The sequence below is a fragment of the Oryctolagus cuniculus genome, chromosome 19, assembly GCF_964237555.1.
Source record: "Oryctolagus cuniculus chromosome 19, mOryCun1.1, whole genome shotgun sequence".
Classification (NCBI taxonomy): domain Eukaryota; kingdom Metazoa; phylum Chordata; class Mammalia; order Lagomorpha; family Leporidae; genus Oryctolagus; species Oryctolagus cuniculus.
The window spans coordinates 44524743-44543053 of record NC_091450.1 but is presented as its reverse complement, the minus strand read 5'-3'; the positions used below and the strand labels follow the sequence as shown (position 1 = coordinate 44543053).

Here is an 18311-nt window from a genome sequence, read left to right as displayed (position 1 = left end):
GGGCCCAGAAGAACTTTGTGGCAATTTGAAAGAATGACTGCAGATTTTTTTTTTAGTCATGACTCCCACTGAGGGCTGTGGATCTGTGTCCCCTCCCCTTTGAATTTAGGCCCACCTTAGGGACTGCTTGACAATACAATGTTTCTCTCCCTCTTGCTCTGTGTGTGTGTGAGAGAGACTCTGCCTTTCAAATAAAGATATAAATCTTAAAAATAAGCTCTGTGCTGGGTTGAATAGAATCCCTCCCTCACCCCTTACTCATGTCCACCCAGGACCTCAGACTGACCTTATCAGGAAATAAATAAATAGAATATGGTGTACGTTCCGCTACGTGACTCCCCAGGCCACATCACAAAACACTACTTAGGCTAGAACTTCGAACCTCCTGGTAAGAAGTCCTGCCACCGTAGGCAGCCCGGCCAGCTGGCAGAGAGACGGCACAGGGAGCAGAGATGCCCGCTGGTCCGCACAGCTGATGAGTGACAGAGCAGCTGCTTTACTCCCAGCCCAGAGCTCTTCGCCAGCTGTCGATTACGTACATGGGGATATCTTTAAGCTCCAGAAACCCACCGCAGACCAAGCAGAGCCGGGGAATACTGAGGCCTGGGCACTGCTCTCCTCATGCAGGCACTTGCCTGCACTCTCCTGCATCCTTCACCGTGTCTTGAAGTGGCGACCTCAGGTTCACCCCTGCAGCCCCTTCCTCCTCTTCCCGATTGCCTCATTCTCCCATGCTCGGTAGCTCCTGTCCCTGGGAGTACAGATGGTCCTCCATGTGGTTTGCACTTGCAAGTCCCTCCTATTGTTCAAACCTGTCCTGTGTACGTGCACGGCACTAACTGATTTGCATTTATGATCTCATTTCATCCCACCAGGAGCCCTGTCATCACTGGATCGTCTTTCTCTGTGCAACCTGGCTCCTACTACCTCTCTGCCTTGTTAGGGACAACCTTCTCCTCCCCCCACCTCTGGTTCACCCTCCCTCCTGTGCCCTCTGCCTACAGCCTCCATGGTCCTCCATATTCCTTGTCCCAATCATCTGGACGACTCCAACGTATCTCTGGGGGTCTCCGTGTAAGTCACTGCCCCGGGGAACCTACTGGGTGGCACGTTGGACCCTCCTGTGGCTGTGACAAGCTCCCTCCTGCTGTCTCCTTCATGTATTGTACCTTGTGTTTTTCTTTTATTTGACAGGTAGAGATATAGACAATGAGAGAGAGAGAGAGAGAGAGAGAGAGAGAGAGAGAGAGAGAGAGAGAGAGAAAGAGAGAGAGAGAGAGAGAGAGAGAGAGAGAGAGAAAGGTCTTCCTTTCATTGGTTCACTCCCCAAATGGCTGCTATTGCCGGTGCTGAACCAATCTGAAGCCAGGAACCAGGTGCTTCTTCCTGGTCTCCCATGTGGGTGCAGCAGCCCAAACACTTGCACTGCCTTCCTGGGCCACAGCAGAGAGCTGGACTGGAAGCCGAGCAACCGGGACTAGAACCCAGCGCCCATATGGGACACTCGCGGAGAGGGTGGCAACACACATGGTGCTGGGAGTCTCTGGCCCCAAACCCCTGGCTCAGCTGACACTTTCTTGTTGAGAAAAATAAAGCAGAGGAAAAGAGATAATATTGCGGGGAATTGAGCCTTTTATTCTGTAACAGGGTTAGTTCCAGAAAGGTCTCTGCACCTTGGACAATCTCTGCTTTGATTTTGAAACATTGCTCATGGCTCAGTAAGGTCTGAACAGTGAGGCTGTGAGCATGAACTGGCCTTTGTCCTTTGTCCTATAACCTATGTCCTGTAGCCCGTGTCCTATGTCCTGTATCCTGCGTCCTGTAGCCTGTGTCCTATGTCCTGTGTCCTGTGTTCTGTAGTCTGTGTCCTATGTCCAGTAGCTGTGGCCTTTGTCCTGTGGCTAGTGTGCTGTATGCTGTGCCGACTTCCTGTGTCCTGTAGCCAGTGTCCTCGTCCTTTAACCTGTTCATATAGCATGTAGCCTGTGTCCTTTACCCTTGTCCTGTGTCCTGTAGCTTGTGTCATATGTTGTTTAGCCTTTGTCCTGTCTCCTGTGTCCTGTGGCCTGTGGACTATATCCTGTAGCCTGTAACCTGTGCCCTGTAGCCTATGTCCTGTGTTCGGTATTCTGTGTCCTATGCCCTGTGTCCTGTGTCATCTGGGCTATGTCCTGTGTCCTGTAGCCTGTGGCCTCTGTGCTGTAGCCTGTGTCCTGTGGCCTATGTCCTGTGTCTTGAGTCCTGTAGCCTGTGTCTTATGTCCTGTGTTCTGGGTCCTGTAGCCTGTATATTGTGCCTGGTAGTCTATGACATAAGTCACAGGACACATGTTCAGGACAGAGGCCACAGGCTACAGGTCACAGGACAAGGACGCAGGATGAAGGACACAGGACACAGGACACAGGCTACAGGACACAGGACATAGCCCAGACGACACAGGACACAGGCTATTGGACACAGAATATGGAACCCAGGATACAGCCTAGAGAACACAGGCTACGGGACACAGGTTGCAGGACACAGGACATAGGTGACAAGCTACAGGACACAGGACAGAGGCTACAGGAGACCAAACTTCTCAAAGCCCTCCAGAGCTGGACGCCAATCTCCTCCTCACCCTCCAGGGTCTGAGCCCCACGGCCTCCTCGCCCTCCAGGGCCTGGGCCCCCTCCCATCACATCCCTCCAGTGCCGGGCCCCCTCCCATCATATCCCTCCAGGGCCGGGCCCCACTGCCCTCAACACCCTATAGAGCCAGACCCTGCTCCCCTCCTAGACCTCCAGGGCCTGGGCTCTGCTCCAATCCTCACTCTCCAGGGCCTGTATCCCACACCCCTCCTCGTCCTCCAGGGCCTGGGCCCAACTCCCTCCTAGCCCTCCAGGGCCTGGGCCCAACTCCCTCCTTGCCCTCCAGGGCCATACCTCACACCCCACACTGCCCTCCAGGGCCAGGCCCCACTGCCCTCAACACCCTATAGGGCCAGACCCTGCTCCCCTCCTAGACCTCCAGGGACTGGGCTCTGCTCAACCTGCACCCCTCCAGGGCCTGGTCCCCACTCCAATCCTCACTCTCCAGGGCCTGTACCCGACTCCAATCCTCATCCTCCAGGGCCTGGGCTCAACTCCCCACGCTGCACACCAGGGCCATACCTCACACCCCACACTGCCCTCCAGGGCTGGGCCCAATACTCCCAAAGCCCTCCAGGGATGAACCCTGCTCCCCTCCTCACCCTCCAGGGCCTGGGCCCCACTCTCTCCTCACCCTTCATGTCCTGGGGCCCCTCCCATTGCAACCCCCATTTTCGGGCCCTACTGCCCTCAACACCCTATTGGGCCAGACCCTGCTCCCCTCCTAGACCTACAGGGCCTGGGCCCCACTCCAATACTCACTCTTCAGGGCCTAGGCCCCACTCCCTCCTCACCCTCCAGGACATGGGCCCCACTCCAATCCTCTCCCTCCAGGGCTGGGCCCCACTCCAATTCTCTCTATCCAGGGCTCGGTCCTGCTCCTGAAACGCAATCCAAGTTCAGACCCCGCTCCCCTCATGACCATTCAGGGCCTGGGCCCTGCCCCCAACATGGCTCTCCAGGGCTGGGCCCCACTATCCTCAAGGCCCCCCAGGGCCAGACACTGCCTCCCTCCTCGCCCTCCAGGGCCTGGGCATGCTCTGCTCGCTGCCCTCCAGGGCTAGACACTGCTTCCCCTCCTGGCCTTCCGGGGCTGGACCCCACTGCCCTCAAGGCCCTCCAGGGCTGGATCCTGCTCCACTCCTAGACCTCCAGGGATTGGATTCCACTCCCCACACTGCCATCCATGGTCCAGCCCCACTCCTCTCAACGCCATCCAGGGCCGGACCCCACACCCCTCCTCACCCTCCAGGGCCTTGGCCCCATTCCCCTCCTTGCTCTCCAAGCCCAGTGCCTGCTCTCCTCCTCACCCTCCAGGGTTGACCTGACACTTTCTTGTTGAGAAAAATAAAGCAGAGGAAAAGAGACAATATTGCAGGGAACCGAACCTTTTATTCTGTAACAGGGTTAGATCCAGAAAGGTCTCTGGACCTTGGACAATCTCTGCTTTGATTTGGAAACATTTCTCATGGCTTGGTGAGGTCTCAACAGTGAGGCTGTGAGCATGAAGTGGCCTTTGTCCTTTGTCCTATAGACTGTGTCCTTTCGCGTATGTCCTATGTCTTGTGTCCTGTAGGTCCACGGTCCAGAGACCTTTCTAAAACTAACCCTGTTACAGAATAAAAGGTTCGGTTCCCTGCAATATTATCTCTTTTCCTCTGCTTTATTTTTCTCAACAAGAAAGTGTCAATTCAACCAGTGGTGGGTGAGGAGGAGAGCACGCACTGGCCTTTGTCCTTTGTCCTATAGACTATGTCCTTTCGCCTATGTACTACGTCTTGTGTCCTGTAGCCTCTGTCCTGCATCCTGTGTCCTGTGTCCTGTGGCCTCTGTCCTATAGCCTGTGTCCTGTGTCATCTTTCCTGTGTCCTGCAACCTGTGTCATGTAGTCTGCGTCCTCTGTGTTGTAGTCTGCGGCCTATGTATGCATTCAGTATCCTGTGTCCTGTGTCCTGTAGCCTCTGTCCTGCATCCTGTGTCCTGTGTCCTATGTCTTGAATCCTGTGTTCTATATCCTGTGGCCTGTAGCGTGTAACCTACGTCCCGTAGCCTGTGTACTACCCTGTGTTTTTGGTTCTGTATTCTGTGTCCTATATCCTGTGTCCTGTGTCGTCTGGGCTATGTCCTGTGTCCTGTAGCGTGTGGCCCTTGTGCTGTAGCCTGTGGCCTATATCCAGTGTCTTAAGTCCTATTAACTCTGTCTTAGGTCTTGTTTCTGGAACCTGTAGCCTGTGTATTGTGTCCAGTAGTCTGTGACATAAGTCACAGGACAGAGGCCACAGGCTACAGGACAGAGGCCACAGGCTACAGGCTACAGGACACAGGACATAGCCCAGACGACACAGGACACAGGATATAGGACACAGAATATGGAACCCAGGACACAGCCTAGAGGACACAGGCTACAGGACACAGGTTGCAGGACACAGGACAAAGCCAACAAGCTACAGGACACAGGACAGAGGCTACAGGAGACAGAGCATAGGCTACACAATCTAGGACACAGGCCACAGGACAGTGGCCACAGGACAGTGGCTACAGGACACTCTATCCTATACCCAGTGTCCGCTGTCTTGTTCGCTCTTTCCATCAGCCTGTGTCGTGTAGCCTGTGTCAGTGTCCTGTAGCTTGTGGCCTGTATCCTTTGTTCTGTAGTTATGTCCTGTGTCCCACAGCCTCTGTCCTGGAGCCTCTGTCCTGTGTCCTGTGTCCTGTGTTGTGTAGCCTGTGTCTTGTGTCTTGTACCCTGTGGCCTATGTACACATCCTGAATCTTGTGGCCTCTGTCCTCTAGCTGGTGTCCTATGTCCCCTAGCCTGTGTCCTGAGCCTGTGGCCTGTAGTTTTTGTCCTAGTGTGGTGTCCTCTTTGCTGTACTCTGTGTCCTGTGTCCTGAAGCCCATTTCTTGTAGCCTGTAGACAATGTCCCGTAGTCTGTGTCCTGTGTCCTGTAGCCTGTTCTCTGAGCTCTGGGGCCTAGGTCCTGTAGCCTGTATCCTGTGACATTTGTCCTATGTCCTGTAGCCTGTGTCCTGTAATCTATGGCCACTGTCCTGTGGTCTATATCCTGTAGCCTGTGGCCTTTACCCTGCAGCCTTTGTCCAGTTTCCTGTGGCCTCTGTCCTATAGCTGGTGTCCTGTGTCTTGTTCCCTCTTTCCTTCAGCCTGTGTCGTGTAGCTTGTGTCCTGTGTTGAGTGTGCTGTGTCCTGTAGCCTGTGTCCTTTAGCCTGTAGTCTATATCCTTCAACCAGTGTCCTGTAATCTGTGCCCTCTGTCCTATGTTGTGTATCCTGTGTCCTGTAGCCTGGCTCCTGTAGCCTGTGGACTATGCCATGCAGCCTTTTCCTATGTCCTGTGTCCTGTGGCCTCTGTCCTATAGCCTGTGTCCTGTGTCTTGTTTCCTGTGTCCTTCAGCCTGTATGGCCTGCATCCTCTGTCTTGTAGCCTGTGGCCTATGTATGCATTGAGTATTCTGTGTCCTGTGTCCTGTAGCCTCTGTCCTGCATCCTGTGTCCTGTGTCCTATGTCTTGTATCCTGTGTTCTAAATCCTGTGGCCTCTAGCGTGTAACCTATGTCCCGTAGCCTGTGTCCTGTGTTCTGTGTTCTGTGTCCTGTATCCTGTGTCCTCTATCCTCTGGCCTATGCCCTGAATGCTGTAGCTTATGTTCTATCTTGTGTAGCCTGTGTCCTGTAGCCTGTGTGCTGCAGGTGTGTTCATGTCCTCAACCCTGTGTCCTGTGTTCTGTAGTCTGTGTCTGATATCCTGTAGCTGTGGCCGTTGTCCTGTGGCCAGTGTGCTGTACATTTTGGCCTCTGTGCTTTGTCCTGTAGCCAGTGTCCTCGTCATTTAGCCTTTATCATGTGTCCTGTAGCCTGTGTCCTGTGTCCTGAGTCCTGTAGCCTGTCCCTGTGTCTTTTATCCTGTGTCCATTGTCCTATATTGTTTAGCCTTTGTCCTGTCTCCTGTAGCCTGTAACCTGTATCCTGTAGCCTGTGTCCTGTGTTCCGTATTTTGTGTCCTATGTCCTGTGTTCTGTGTTGTCTGGGCTATGTCCTGTGTCCTGTAGCCTGTGGTCTCTGTGCTGTAACCTGTGTCCTGTGGCCTATGTCCTGTGTCTTGAGTCCTTAGCCTGTGTCTTATGTCCTGTGTTCTGGGTCCTGTATCCTATGTATTGTGTCCAGTAGTCTGTGATAAGTCACAGGACACAGGCTACAGGACACAGGTCACAGGCTACAGGACAGAGGATACAAGACACAGGCTACAGGACAGAGGCCACAGTCTACACGACAGAGGACACAGGCTACAGGACACAGGACATAGCCCAGACAACACAGGACACAGGATATAGGACATAGGATATGGAACCCAGGACACAGCCTAGAGGACACAGCCTACGGGACACAGATTGCAGGACACAGGACATAGGCGACAAGCTACAGGACACAGGACAGAGGCTACAGGACACAGGACACAGGCTCCTCAATCTAGGCCACAGGCCACAGGCCACAGGACAGTGGCTACAGGACACAGGCTACAGGACACTCTATCCTACAGCCAGTGTCCGGTGTCTTGTTCCCTCTTTCCTTCAGCCTGTGTTGTGTAGCATGTGTCAGTGTCCTGTAGCTTACGGCCTGTATCCTTTGTTCTGTAGCTCTGTCCTGTGTCCCATAGCCTCTGTCCTGGAGCCTCTGCCTGTGACCTGTGTCCTATGTTTATAGCCTGTGTCCTGAGTCCTGTAGCCTGTCCCTGTGTCCTGTAGCCTGTGTCCTTGTCTGTAGCCTGTAACCTGTGTCCCATAGCCTGTGTCCTGTGTTTGGTATTCTGTGTCCTATATCCTGTGTCCCATATCATCTGGGCTATGTCCTGTGTCCTGTAGCCTGTGGCCTCTGTGCTGCAGCCTGTGTCCTGTGGTCTATGTCCTGTGTCTTGAGTCCTGTAGCCTATGTCTTCTGTCCTGTGTTCGGGGTCCTGTAGCCAGTGTATTGTGTCTGATAGTCTATTTCCTTTGTCCTTTTTCCTATAGCCTATGTCCTGTATCCTGTGTGATGTCGCTGTGTCCTGTGCTTTAGCCTCTGTCCTGTGTATGTGTCCTGTGTCCTATGTCTTGTATCCTGTGTTCTATATCCTGTGATCTATAGGCTATAACCTTGTTCCGTAGCCTGTGTTCTAGCCTGTGTCCTGAGTGGTTCTCTCACACTGTGTGGTCTAGCCTGTGTCCTGTGTCGTGTAGTCTGTGGCCTCTGTGCTGTGTCATTTATCTTTGTCTTGTAGTCTGTGGCCTATGTCCTTTTGTCTATATCCTGTATCCTGTATCCTGTGTTCTATGTTGTGTAGCCTGTGTCCTATGTCTTGTAGCCTCAGGCCTATGTATGCATCCTGTGTTCTGTGGCCTCTGTCCTCTAGCCGGTGTCCTGTGTCCTGAGCCAGTGTCCTGTGTCCTGAGCTGTGGCCTGTAGTCTTTGTCCTAGGGCTGACTTCCTCTCTGCTGTAGCCTGTGTACTGTATACTGAAGCCGGTGTCTTGTACCTGTGGACAATGTCCTGTAGTATGTGTCCTGTGTCCTGTGGCCTATGTCCTGTGTCTTGTTTCCCATAGCCTGTGTCTTATGTGCTGTGTTCTGTGTCCTGTAGCCTGTGTCCTGTGTCCCATAGCCTGTGTCTAATGTCCTGTGCTCTGTGTCCTGTAGCCTGTGTCCTGTGTCCCATAGCCTGTGTCTTATGTCCTGTGTTCTGTGTCCTGTGGCCTTGTCCTGTGTCTTGTGTCCCATAGCCTGTATCTTATGTCCTGTGTCCTGTGTCCCATAGCCTGTGTCCTGTGTCCCATAGTCTGTGTCTTGTAGCCTCTCTTCTGTGCCCTGTAGCCTGTGTCCTATGTCCTGTAGCCTGTGTTCTGTAGCCTGTGTCCTTTCTCCTGGATCCTGTGTTCTGTAGCGTGCAACCTATGTCACATAGCCTGTGTTCTAGCCTGTGTCATGGGTTCTGTATTCTGTGTCCTCTATCCTGTGTCCTGTGTCCACTGCCCTATGCCCTGAATCCTGTAGACTGTGGCCTTTGCTTTGGGCCTCTGTCTTGTGTCCTGTAACCTGTGTTCTGTAGCCTACATCCAATATCCTGCACAACAGCATACAGCACAGTGGACACAGGACAAAGGCCACAGCTACAGGACATAGGCCACGGACTACAGGACACAGGCTACACAACACAAGACAGAGGCCACAGGCCACAGGAGCTAGGATCCAGAGCACAGGGCACAGGCTACAGGACACAGAATACAGGACATTGTCACAGGCTACAAGAAACCGGCTTCAGTACACAGGACACTGGCTACTACAAAGAGACACCAGCTCTAGGACAAAGACTACAGGCCACAGGCTATAGGACACACGACACAGGCTCAGGACACAGGACACAGACTACAGGACACTCGGCACAGGCTCAGGATACAGGACACAGGCTCAATACACAGGACACAGGCTAGGGGGCATAGGACATCAGCTAGAGGACAGAGACCACAGGACATGGGTTGCATACATAGGCCACAGGCTACAAGACACTGGACACAGGCTACACAACATAGGACACGGGACACAGGCCCGAGGCTACAGGATGCAGAATATGGAACACATGACACAGCTACAGGACACAGAACACAGGATATAAGAGATAGGACACAGAGGATAGGACATAGCCTATAGGACAAAGGACAAAGGAAACAGATTATCAGACATAAGACACAGGCTACAGGACACAAGACACAGGACATAGGCCACAGGAAACAAGTAACAGGACACAAGACACAGGCTACAGGACACAGGCTAAAGGACAGAGGGAACAAGACACAGGACACCAGCTATAGGACAGAGGCAACACTACACTGGACACAGGACATAGGCCATAGGACACATGCAAAAAGAAACAGGCCAGAGGACACAGGACACAGGCTACAGGACAAAGGACACAGGCTATAGGATACATGCTATAGGACACAGGCAATGGGACACTGGCTACAGGACAAGGACACAGGCCACATGAAAAGGCTAATGGACATAGGACACAGGATAGAGGACACAGGCTACAGCACACAGGCTACACTCTCTAGGACAAACTATAGGTCACAGGCTATAAGAAAAAAGACAGATGCCACAGGACACACACACCAGCCACAAAACAGGACACAGGACACAGGCTGCAGAACATAGGACACAGGATACAGGATGCAGGGCAGAGGCCACAGGACACACACCTACAACACAACACACAGGCTACAAGATACAGGCTATACAACATAGAACACAGGCGAAAGGACTCAGGCTACAGGACACAGCACAGACTTCAGGTCACAGGCCACAGGACATAGGCTCCAGAGCACAGGCAGGGCCCTGGCCACGCTCCAGTGACATGCCCCTCACTCCTCCTTGCCCTCCAGGGCCATGATCCCCTCAGGCAGGGCCCTGGCAACCCTCTAGGGCTGGGCTCCTTCTCCTCTCCATGCCCTACAGAGCCAGGCCCTGCTCCCTTCAGTTGTGGCACTAGACACCCAGCAGGGCTGCCCCACTTTCCTTGTCCTCCAGGGCCTGGGCCCCACTCCCCTAGTTGCCCACCAGGGCCTGGGCCCAGCTCCCATTGCTGTCCTTCAGGGCCAGGCCCTGCTCCCCTCACCACATTCCAGGGCTGGGCCCCAATCCCCTCCTCAGCCTGCAGGGTCGGGCCCTTCTCCCCTCAGGCCCAGCCCTGGCCTCCCTCCAGGGCCAAACTCTGCTCCCCTCCTCACCTCCAGGGCCAGTGTTCCCCTCCTCATGCTCCAGGGCTGGCACTGTCGCTCCCCGTCTTCATGGAGGAACGACACAGGACCCTGCGCTGTTCTTTTGTCTGCTTGGCCCTCCCCGGGTTTGCTGCTGGTTCTTCCCGGGTTGGCTACCGTCCCTTCCACCTCCGTGGAAGGGCGGTTCCCCCTGCCACATTCCCCACTTCCGCGGGGGAGCGGCACACCGCCGGCTGGCTCTCTCGGGGGCTGCACAGGTGTTCCTTCAGATAGATGTTCCCCTTAGATGTTCCTGGTGCATGTTGTCTCTCCTCCTTTATAGTCCTCTTCCACCAATCCCAACTCTGCTACCCACATGCCGAGTACGCTGCTCTCCAATCAGGAGCAAGATCAGCTCCTGTAGCTCAGTCAATCAAGTTGGTGAGAGGCAGCTGGGTAGAAGCTGTTTGCTCCTCTCCCAGCGCCATATTGTGGGAGAGCAGATGTATAGAATACGTCTTAATTCCAGTAACAGTATAGTCCGAGTTGCTCCCCACAGGCACCAATCTCCTCCTCGCACTCTTGGTCTGGCTCTGCTCCCCTCCTCCCCATCCACAGCCAGGCCCTTCTCCCCACAGGCCCATCCCTGTCCTCCCTCCAGAGCCAGACCCCGCTTCCCTCCACACCTTCAGGGCCAGCCCCTGCTCCGCTCCTGGCCTTCCAGCGCCTGGGTCCCGTACCTCTCCTTGCCCTGCAGAACCTGGGACCCACTCCAACCTTCACACTCCAGAGCCTGGGCCCCACTTCAGGGCTTCCCTACAGGGACAGGCCACACTACCCTCAACACCTTCCATGGCCGGGCCCTGCTTGCCTCCTCGCCCTCCAAGGCCTGGGCCCCCTCTGCTCGCCACCTTCCAGGGCTGGACCCTGCTCCCCACCTTGAAACCAGAGCCTGGGCCCAGCTCCACTCACTGCCCTCCAAGGCTGGACCCTGTTCCCCTCCTCACCCTCCAGGGCCAGACCCTACTCTCCTCCTCGCCCTCCAGGGCTGGGCACCGCTCTCCTCTTCCCCCTCCAGGGCTGGGCCCCTCTCAGCACGCTGCTCTCTTGGGCCAGGCCCCACTAACCTCAACACCATCAGGGCCAAACCCTGCTCCCCTCCTTGTCCTCCACGACCTGGCCCAGCTGCCCTCCTCACCCTCCAGGGCCTTACCCTGCTCACCTCTTACCTTAAGCGGCTGGGCCCAGCTCCCATTGCTGCCACTAAGTCACTGGTGTCACTCGGTGGTCCCTAGCAGCCACTGCCTCCATCTTTGTGCGCCCCTGCTGTCACTGCAGCATTGGGCAGCCCGCACGGTTCCCCAGCACCTGCCACTTCATGGCCTGCCTTGGCTGCCTCCTTCTGCTTCCTCAGGCACACCGAGTGAGGCCACATCTTTATGCCCCAGTGCAGCCACCAGGAGCCACCCGTCATGGGGCCCCCAGCACGGTCCCCAGAAGCCTCCCTATGATTGCCCGAGGATTCTTCCTACTTCTTCTTGGGCTCCCCTGTGGTTATCTGGGCCCTCTTGTAACTCCCAGGCCCCACCACACGGCCCCCAGGCCCCACCAGCTCCTTCCCTGGGCACTCCCACTGCCACTGAATCACTAGGTCACCACGTGGACCCCAGAAGCTGCCTCCTCCTTCCTCGCCCCCCCACAGCAGCTGAGTTTTAGGACCCCCCCATTCTCCCAGAAGTCGCTGAGTCTTTGAGGTTCGCGCTGCCCTTAGCAGTCATTGCCTCTGTCCTCTGGCACTCCTGCTGTCCCTGCATCATGTCTGAACTTGGAAATGAGGCTCTACAAAGGGGGTCTCAACTAACTCTCTTGTGGCCAAAGTGTGGAGGGTGGGCAAGTGCAGAACTGTTGAATGTGCAGAGGGGGAACGTGGGTGTGGCCTGAGGATAGAAATTTTCCCTGGGAGTCACCTTCAGGAGCATGGCTCTGGGAAGGAATGACTTCCAACATGTTCTTTGGCAAAGAAAAACCTGGGCAGGAAAACGGAAAGCATGGGCACGAGTTAAGGTGCCAGGTGACTTCTTCCCAGACATGTGGGTCCTGAGTTCTTTGGGGCACACAAGAAGGCAGCTCAATGGGAGAGGCCACCTCGGTCTGCAATGCAGGCTCCTCAGTGCAGATCTAGGAGGTCTAAGTTGTCGCAGGAGTGTCTCATCCAGGGACCTGGGAACTTGGGCTTGGAGAAGGAAACTCAGGGTGAGAAGACTTCCCAGGGCAGAGAGCCGCCTGAGCACAGAGTGCAGGCAATAATCAAAGACAGAATAAAGTGGGAGGAGGACAAAGAGTGTCATCCAACGTGGGCCCTGTATCTTACAACCAGCATCCCACACCAATCGCTTTGAACTGGCTCGGAGACCTGGGGAATCTAAAAGATAAATGACCATGTAGAAGATCAGGGGTTCTCCAAACACCAGAGGAGCAGTCTGCCTTACTCACCTTTCCCATGGAGCTGAGTCCCTCCACGTCACGGCACCAACGATGCTGCAGGAACTTCAAGTCCATTCTTTCTCTCACATAATCCCAACACGGATCATGAGGGTGAGGGAGAAAAAGCAAAATAGGTTTTCGTGAGAAAATCATACTCTTGCAAGCCTGAAGGGGGACTAAGGGAGGGGCCCAATAAGGTCTGGGTACAGGAAGTTTAACTAGGGAGTGATATTCATGGATCAATTCTAAACAAAATCCAACACCATGTTCCTCTATCTTAGGAAAAGGTCATGACCCCTAACCATGAAAACATGTTTCCTGATGGCCATCTGAAAAATGTAACACTATATCTTCCCTCTCTGCCTGCAGTTTCTCTTACTGCCTCCTCACCTGCCCTCCTCCCAGACAGGAGTCCATGACTACCCTTCATTGCTACACTCCTCAGGGAAGGGCCCCTCCTCGGGGGCATTTCCCAAGAGGCTACTGAGAGGCCACTTTCCTCTCTGCACTCAAGGGCTTTCCTCTGGGGCTGGCAGGACACAACACATCCAGCTGAAGCATTGGATGATCCTCCTGCCAATCCCCAGGCGCCCCTTGCGCTTTCTGGCCTGCATGTCTGAGGTCCCTGCCTCCTGCTCCTCCTCCTGCTGCTGCATTCCTGGGATGCTCTGCTCCTCTGAGGCACCCGGGGAGCAGCTCCTGACTTCTCCATCAGCCCCACTGCTGTTGGTGCTCAGTGTGGTGGAGAGAGAGGTCAGAGCATCCTGGCTGAGGACTGCACAGACAGCGGGGCTCCTTGTCCACACGGCCCGTTGGGGACTGTCTGTCCTGCAGGACTCACTGATGCTCACACTGGGAGTCCCACGGAAAGGAGTCTGCCCCGACTGGTCTCCTGCAAGCACCAGTGGTTGGGAGCTGAGAGCGGCACACTCACGGGCTCTGCTGTTGCAGCCTGAGTGTCCCTGGAGGCACTGGAGAGCGGGACAGCTCTGAGCACCGGGGATGGCCTGAGGCGTGGGCTTCCCTTTGCTGTGATCCTGCTGAAGTCCTGGGCACAAGGCACTGGCTGGGAGCCTGGGTGGCAGGGAGCCTGCTTGATGGCCCAGCTGGAATCCCAGGTCCTCCAGGGAGCTTAGAGCTTCAGGACCCTGAGGAGGTGCTGCAGGCTCCACTTGGCTCTGTCTATGTATTTCTGGGATGCTGAAGCCCTGCTGTTGGGAGATCCCCCAGCGTGGCACAGGGGGCAAGGGGTCATCCCATTCATGAAGCCACAGTGGAGGGCAGAGGCCCCATGGGAATTCCCAGACTTCCTGCTCCTGGGGAAGAAACAGAAACTCGTCACTGGTTCCAGGTGCTCCATGTCCTGCATGGAGCCAGGGGTGGCCCATGATGTCTGCCACTGTGGGCCTGGCCTCAGGGTCCCGGGTCAGTAAGCTGTCCACCAGGTTACACAGCTCTGGGTTTCCATAGTGGGGGATTCTGTAGTATCCAGACAGGATGGCTGCCCGCAGCTCCACACAATCCTCTCCAACAAAAGGCAGTGAGCCTGCCACCATGGCGTACAGGATCACGCCCACACTCCAGGCGTCAGCCTTGTACCCGCAGAACTCCTCACCTAAGAATTCCTCGGGCGCACAGTAGGCAAAGGTCCCGCACAGACTCTTCAGGCGCTCTCCACCAGCCAGTTTGCAGCTGAGACCAAAATCGCTCAACTTAATGTTTAGGTGGGCGTCGAGAAGCAGGTTTTCTAACTTTAAATCCCTGTGCACCACGTGCTGCGAATGGCAGTAATGCACAGCGGATAGAATTTGTTTCAATAGCTGACGAATCTCTCCATCCAGCAGGTACCCTCGTTCTACCATGTAACATCTAAGGTCCCCCCTGACTGCGTATTCCATGAAAATGTAGCCCCTCTCTGTGGTGTGCCTGGCCTGCAGTAGTTGAATGATGTGAGGGTGATGCAGCCCCTTCATTATTTCTGCTTCTGTGCACAACTGCTGGAAGCTGCAGGAGTGCTGGCCACCATTCTCCACAACCTTCACAGCCACCTGGGTCCTGCTTTCCCAATGATAGGCCAGCATCACCAGCCCAAAACCGCCCTGGCCGAGGACCCTGAGGACCTGGTACCCATCCAGGACCTCCTCCTCACTGCTGAAGGCGGTGAGGCCTTCCATGGTGGGATCCCCACCCCACCCCCCACCCTGCACTCTGACACTGGGAACTCTTACTAGTCACCTAAAGTAATAACAAAAACTGGGAAACAAATAGAAATCAAACAAGCTAAATGGAAACCAAAATTAACAACTCAGTATGCTAATATTTCTAATAGAGAATGCTAACTCTATGAACTATGGTATACTAATCACTAACACTGTATGAAAATTAAGAATTAAAAGTTATAAAACACAGAGAATACTAAAAATGGTGATGTAAAGCGACACCAACTATGGTAACTATGGTAACAATGCTAATCAATAAGTCTTATAACAGTCTTATCTAAATCAAAGGATCAAAAAATGAGAAAACAGTCCCAAAACGAGGAATCACAATGAACACAGCATCAAGTACATTTAGCCTGTGAAAGAAAAAACAATAAAATATAAATAAATATTTAAAGAAAATAAACACACAATCACACAATGTAAAAATGGGAAGGGGAGAGAAATTGAAAAAACAGCAAAAAAAAAAAAAAAAAGAAGAAGAAGAAGAAAAACTAAATGAACCACTATGGTAAGGAGAACTAATAGACGAGACAAAACAACACCACAAATGACAGGACAAGGGGAAACCAGTGATGTCGTCCAATCCTTCAGGCAGTCTCCACAGAGCTTCCTGGGCCAACTGACCAGAACCGAGCCCAAGCAGGGAACTGCTAAGGCAGTTGGAATGACATCACAATGGCCCCCCTGAGGGCAGAGGAGGCTCTAGACCAATCACAGCTGGGGACACACCAGGCTGGTTTTCTCAAGAAACTTTCTACTTGGTTAAAGAGAAAGGACCCCAAAAGCTTTTGGCTTAAGTTGGTGGTGGAGATCGGTATTTAGGATTTGATAAATTAGCACAGTCCTCTTCGGGCTTTTTCTATTGTTTCCATACACGTATAGAAGCACTGATCCTCCCAGTCTCTATTTCCACCCCCTTTTTCATTTCCTCTTGGTTCCTGTCCATTAAAGATGTCCAGTAAGAGGAGTCAACTGCTCGTCTTGGCCCAGGCAGGCTCAGCTCACTGTCCCAAAAGATTTCCAAGCTCTGCCATGGCTTGAACAAATGGTGGCTCCCTCACTCATGTCTACGTTCATCACACACATATGTACTTGTATGTTAAAAAACAAAAACAGAGGCATAAAGGTGTCCCTTTAGAGGAATTGAGTATTTGCAAACTGAGTTCTGGTGGTGCTGCCCACCATCAGCCTGCTGCTCTGTTTGTCTTCTGAAGGTGAAACACTCAGAGCACACGGAGAGAATAGAAACAATGTTGCTGGAGACGCTGCACAAACAAGCCAGGCTTCCTTCCCCATAGAACAGCAGGTTACAGCCTCAGCCTCACTCAGCCCCTGTCTTCCTCCTGAGGGAGAAGTCCTGGGGAAGGTAAGGGACCTATTGTCGCTCCTCCAGGCTCCTGAGTTCTTGCAATGCAGACTGTGAAACGTGTTTATGAGATGTTCAAAATGAAAGTGGTGTTGTTCCCACTCTTGCTCTCTCCATCCCCTTCTCTCCCCTTCCCTCCATTTCTCCCTGCTGAAAGTATGTCTTTCAAATAGATTAATTACGTTTTTTAGCTTTTGTTAATATTTATTTATTTATTTTTAAATATTTTATTTATTTGAGAGGTAATGTTACAGAAGTGAGAGGGAAAGACAGAGAGGCCTTCCATCCACTATTCACCCCCCAGATGGCTGCAATGGCCAGAGCCGCGCTGATCAGGAGCCAGGAGCTCCCTCCCGGTGCCCCACGTGGTTGCTTCCACTGCCCTCCCGGGCCACAGCAGAGAGCCGGATCGGAAGTGGTGCAGCCAGAAGTCGAACTCGCGTCCACATGGGATGCCAGCTCCACAGGCGGAGACCCAGCCCCGTATGCCAGCTCCAAGATTTTACTTATTTACAATTGAGAGGCAGAGTTAGAGACACACACACAGAGATCTTCCATCCACTGCTTCACTCCCCAGACGGCCACGGTGGCCAGAACTGGGTGGCTCCAGAGCCAGGAGCCAGGCGCTTCCTCACTGCTTTCCCAGGCCAGATGGGGGAGGAGCAGCCAGGACTCCAGGCAGAGGCTCCGCCCACTCCACCACGGCCTGACTTCTCTCCAGGTCCTTCCACTGTCCCATGGTTACCAACTGAGAAAACCATGCAAACGGGTCAGTCCCATACAGCGGTTGGCAGGAAGGGAACTGGGCAGGCACCACGGCAGAGGAGGTGAGGCTGCCTCTAGGATGCCCTCACCCACGTGCCCGGCCTGAGTCCCGGCTGCTCGGCTCCGAGGCAGCTTCCTGCTAATGCACCTGGGGTGCTCCCTGGCATGGTCACGCAGGAGTCTCAGACGAGGCCCTGGCTCCAGCCTGGCCCAGCCCCGCACACATCCGGGGAGGGCACCATCGCACGGAAGCTCCATTGCTCTGCTTCTGTGCCGTGGCATCAGCAGGCAGGTGAGCAGGGAGGTGCTACGGGGCCAACAGAGCTGGAGGCCCGAGGGGGGCAACAGGGAGCCCCCCAGAGCAGTGCAGGGTATAGGGAGCCCGAGGGGGGCTGGCAGGGTGCAGGGAGCCCCCCAGAGCAGTGGAGGGCCCAGCACCACACAGGGTTCAGGGGTAGTAGAGCCCTTCCTCAAGGCTGCCCTGTAGGATCAAACACAGCCTGCAGACCAGGCCTCCCGGGTATAGACCAAGCACTCTGGGATGTAGACCAGGCCTCTGGGATGTGGACCAGGTCTCCCGGGTGTAGACCAGCCCTCCCGAGTGTAGACCAGCCCTCCCAGATATAGACCAGGCTTCCCGGGTGTAGACCAAGCCCTCTGGGAAGTAGATCAGGCCTCCCGGGGTGTAGACCATGCCTCCAAGGGTGTAGACCTGTAGACCAGGCCTCCCAGTGTGCAGATGAAGCCCTCCCGGATGTAAACCAGGCCTCCCGGGTGTAGGCAAGGTGTCCCGGGTGTTGACTTGTAGACCAGCCCTCCTGGGTGCAGACCAGGCCTCCCAAGGTCTAGACCTGTAGACCACCCCCCCGGGGACTAGACCAGGCCACCGCAGTCTCCGAACTCACATCCAAGCCCCTCACAGGACCTGCTGGTGCAGCTGAGAAGAAAAGGGAAACCCGTTCTAGATGAGGAGCTCCTGGGACAGAGCCGCCGCAACACACGCTGCACCCCTGCAGGCCAGAGGACAGCATGCCCACCACGTGGCAGAGACGCCGCTCACACACTGCACCCCTGCAGGACAGGGGATAGCAGAGGACAGCATGCCC

The 18311-nt window shown here is 54.5% G+C and overlaps 1 protein-coding gene across 7 annotated transcripts in view; it reads right to left on the bottom strand.

Annotated features, from left to right (window-relative positions):
* Positions 1-15378, bottom strand: part of LOC100340380 (serine/threonine-protein kinase MARK2) — an 84712-nt gene extending 69334 nt beyond the window's left edge. For 2 of the 7 annotated variants that reach the window (XR_011384375.1, XR_011384376.1), the window contains exons 1-2: positions 13787-15378; positions 12862-12928 (exon numbers count right to left, since the gene is read on the bottom strand). Coding sequence is in view for 1 of the 7 variants with exons in the window: in XM_070063780.1 (XP_069919881.1) it covers positions 12918-12928; positions 13787-15026 (1251 nt within the window). In the remaining 6 variants the exon portion in view is untranslated. Of the gene's footprint in view, positions 1-1617; positions 10653-10745 lie in introns of those variants that run through there. The other 5 variants (XR_011384371.1, XR_011384373.1, XR_011384372.1 and 2 more) reach the window with 4 other exon arrangements.
* Between the last annotated feature and the right edge of the window lie 2933 nt (positions 15379-18311).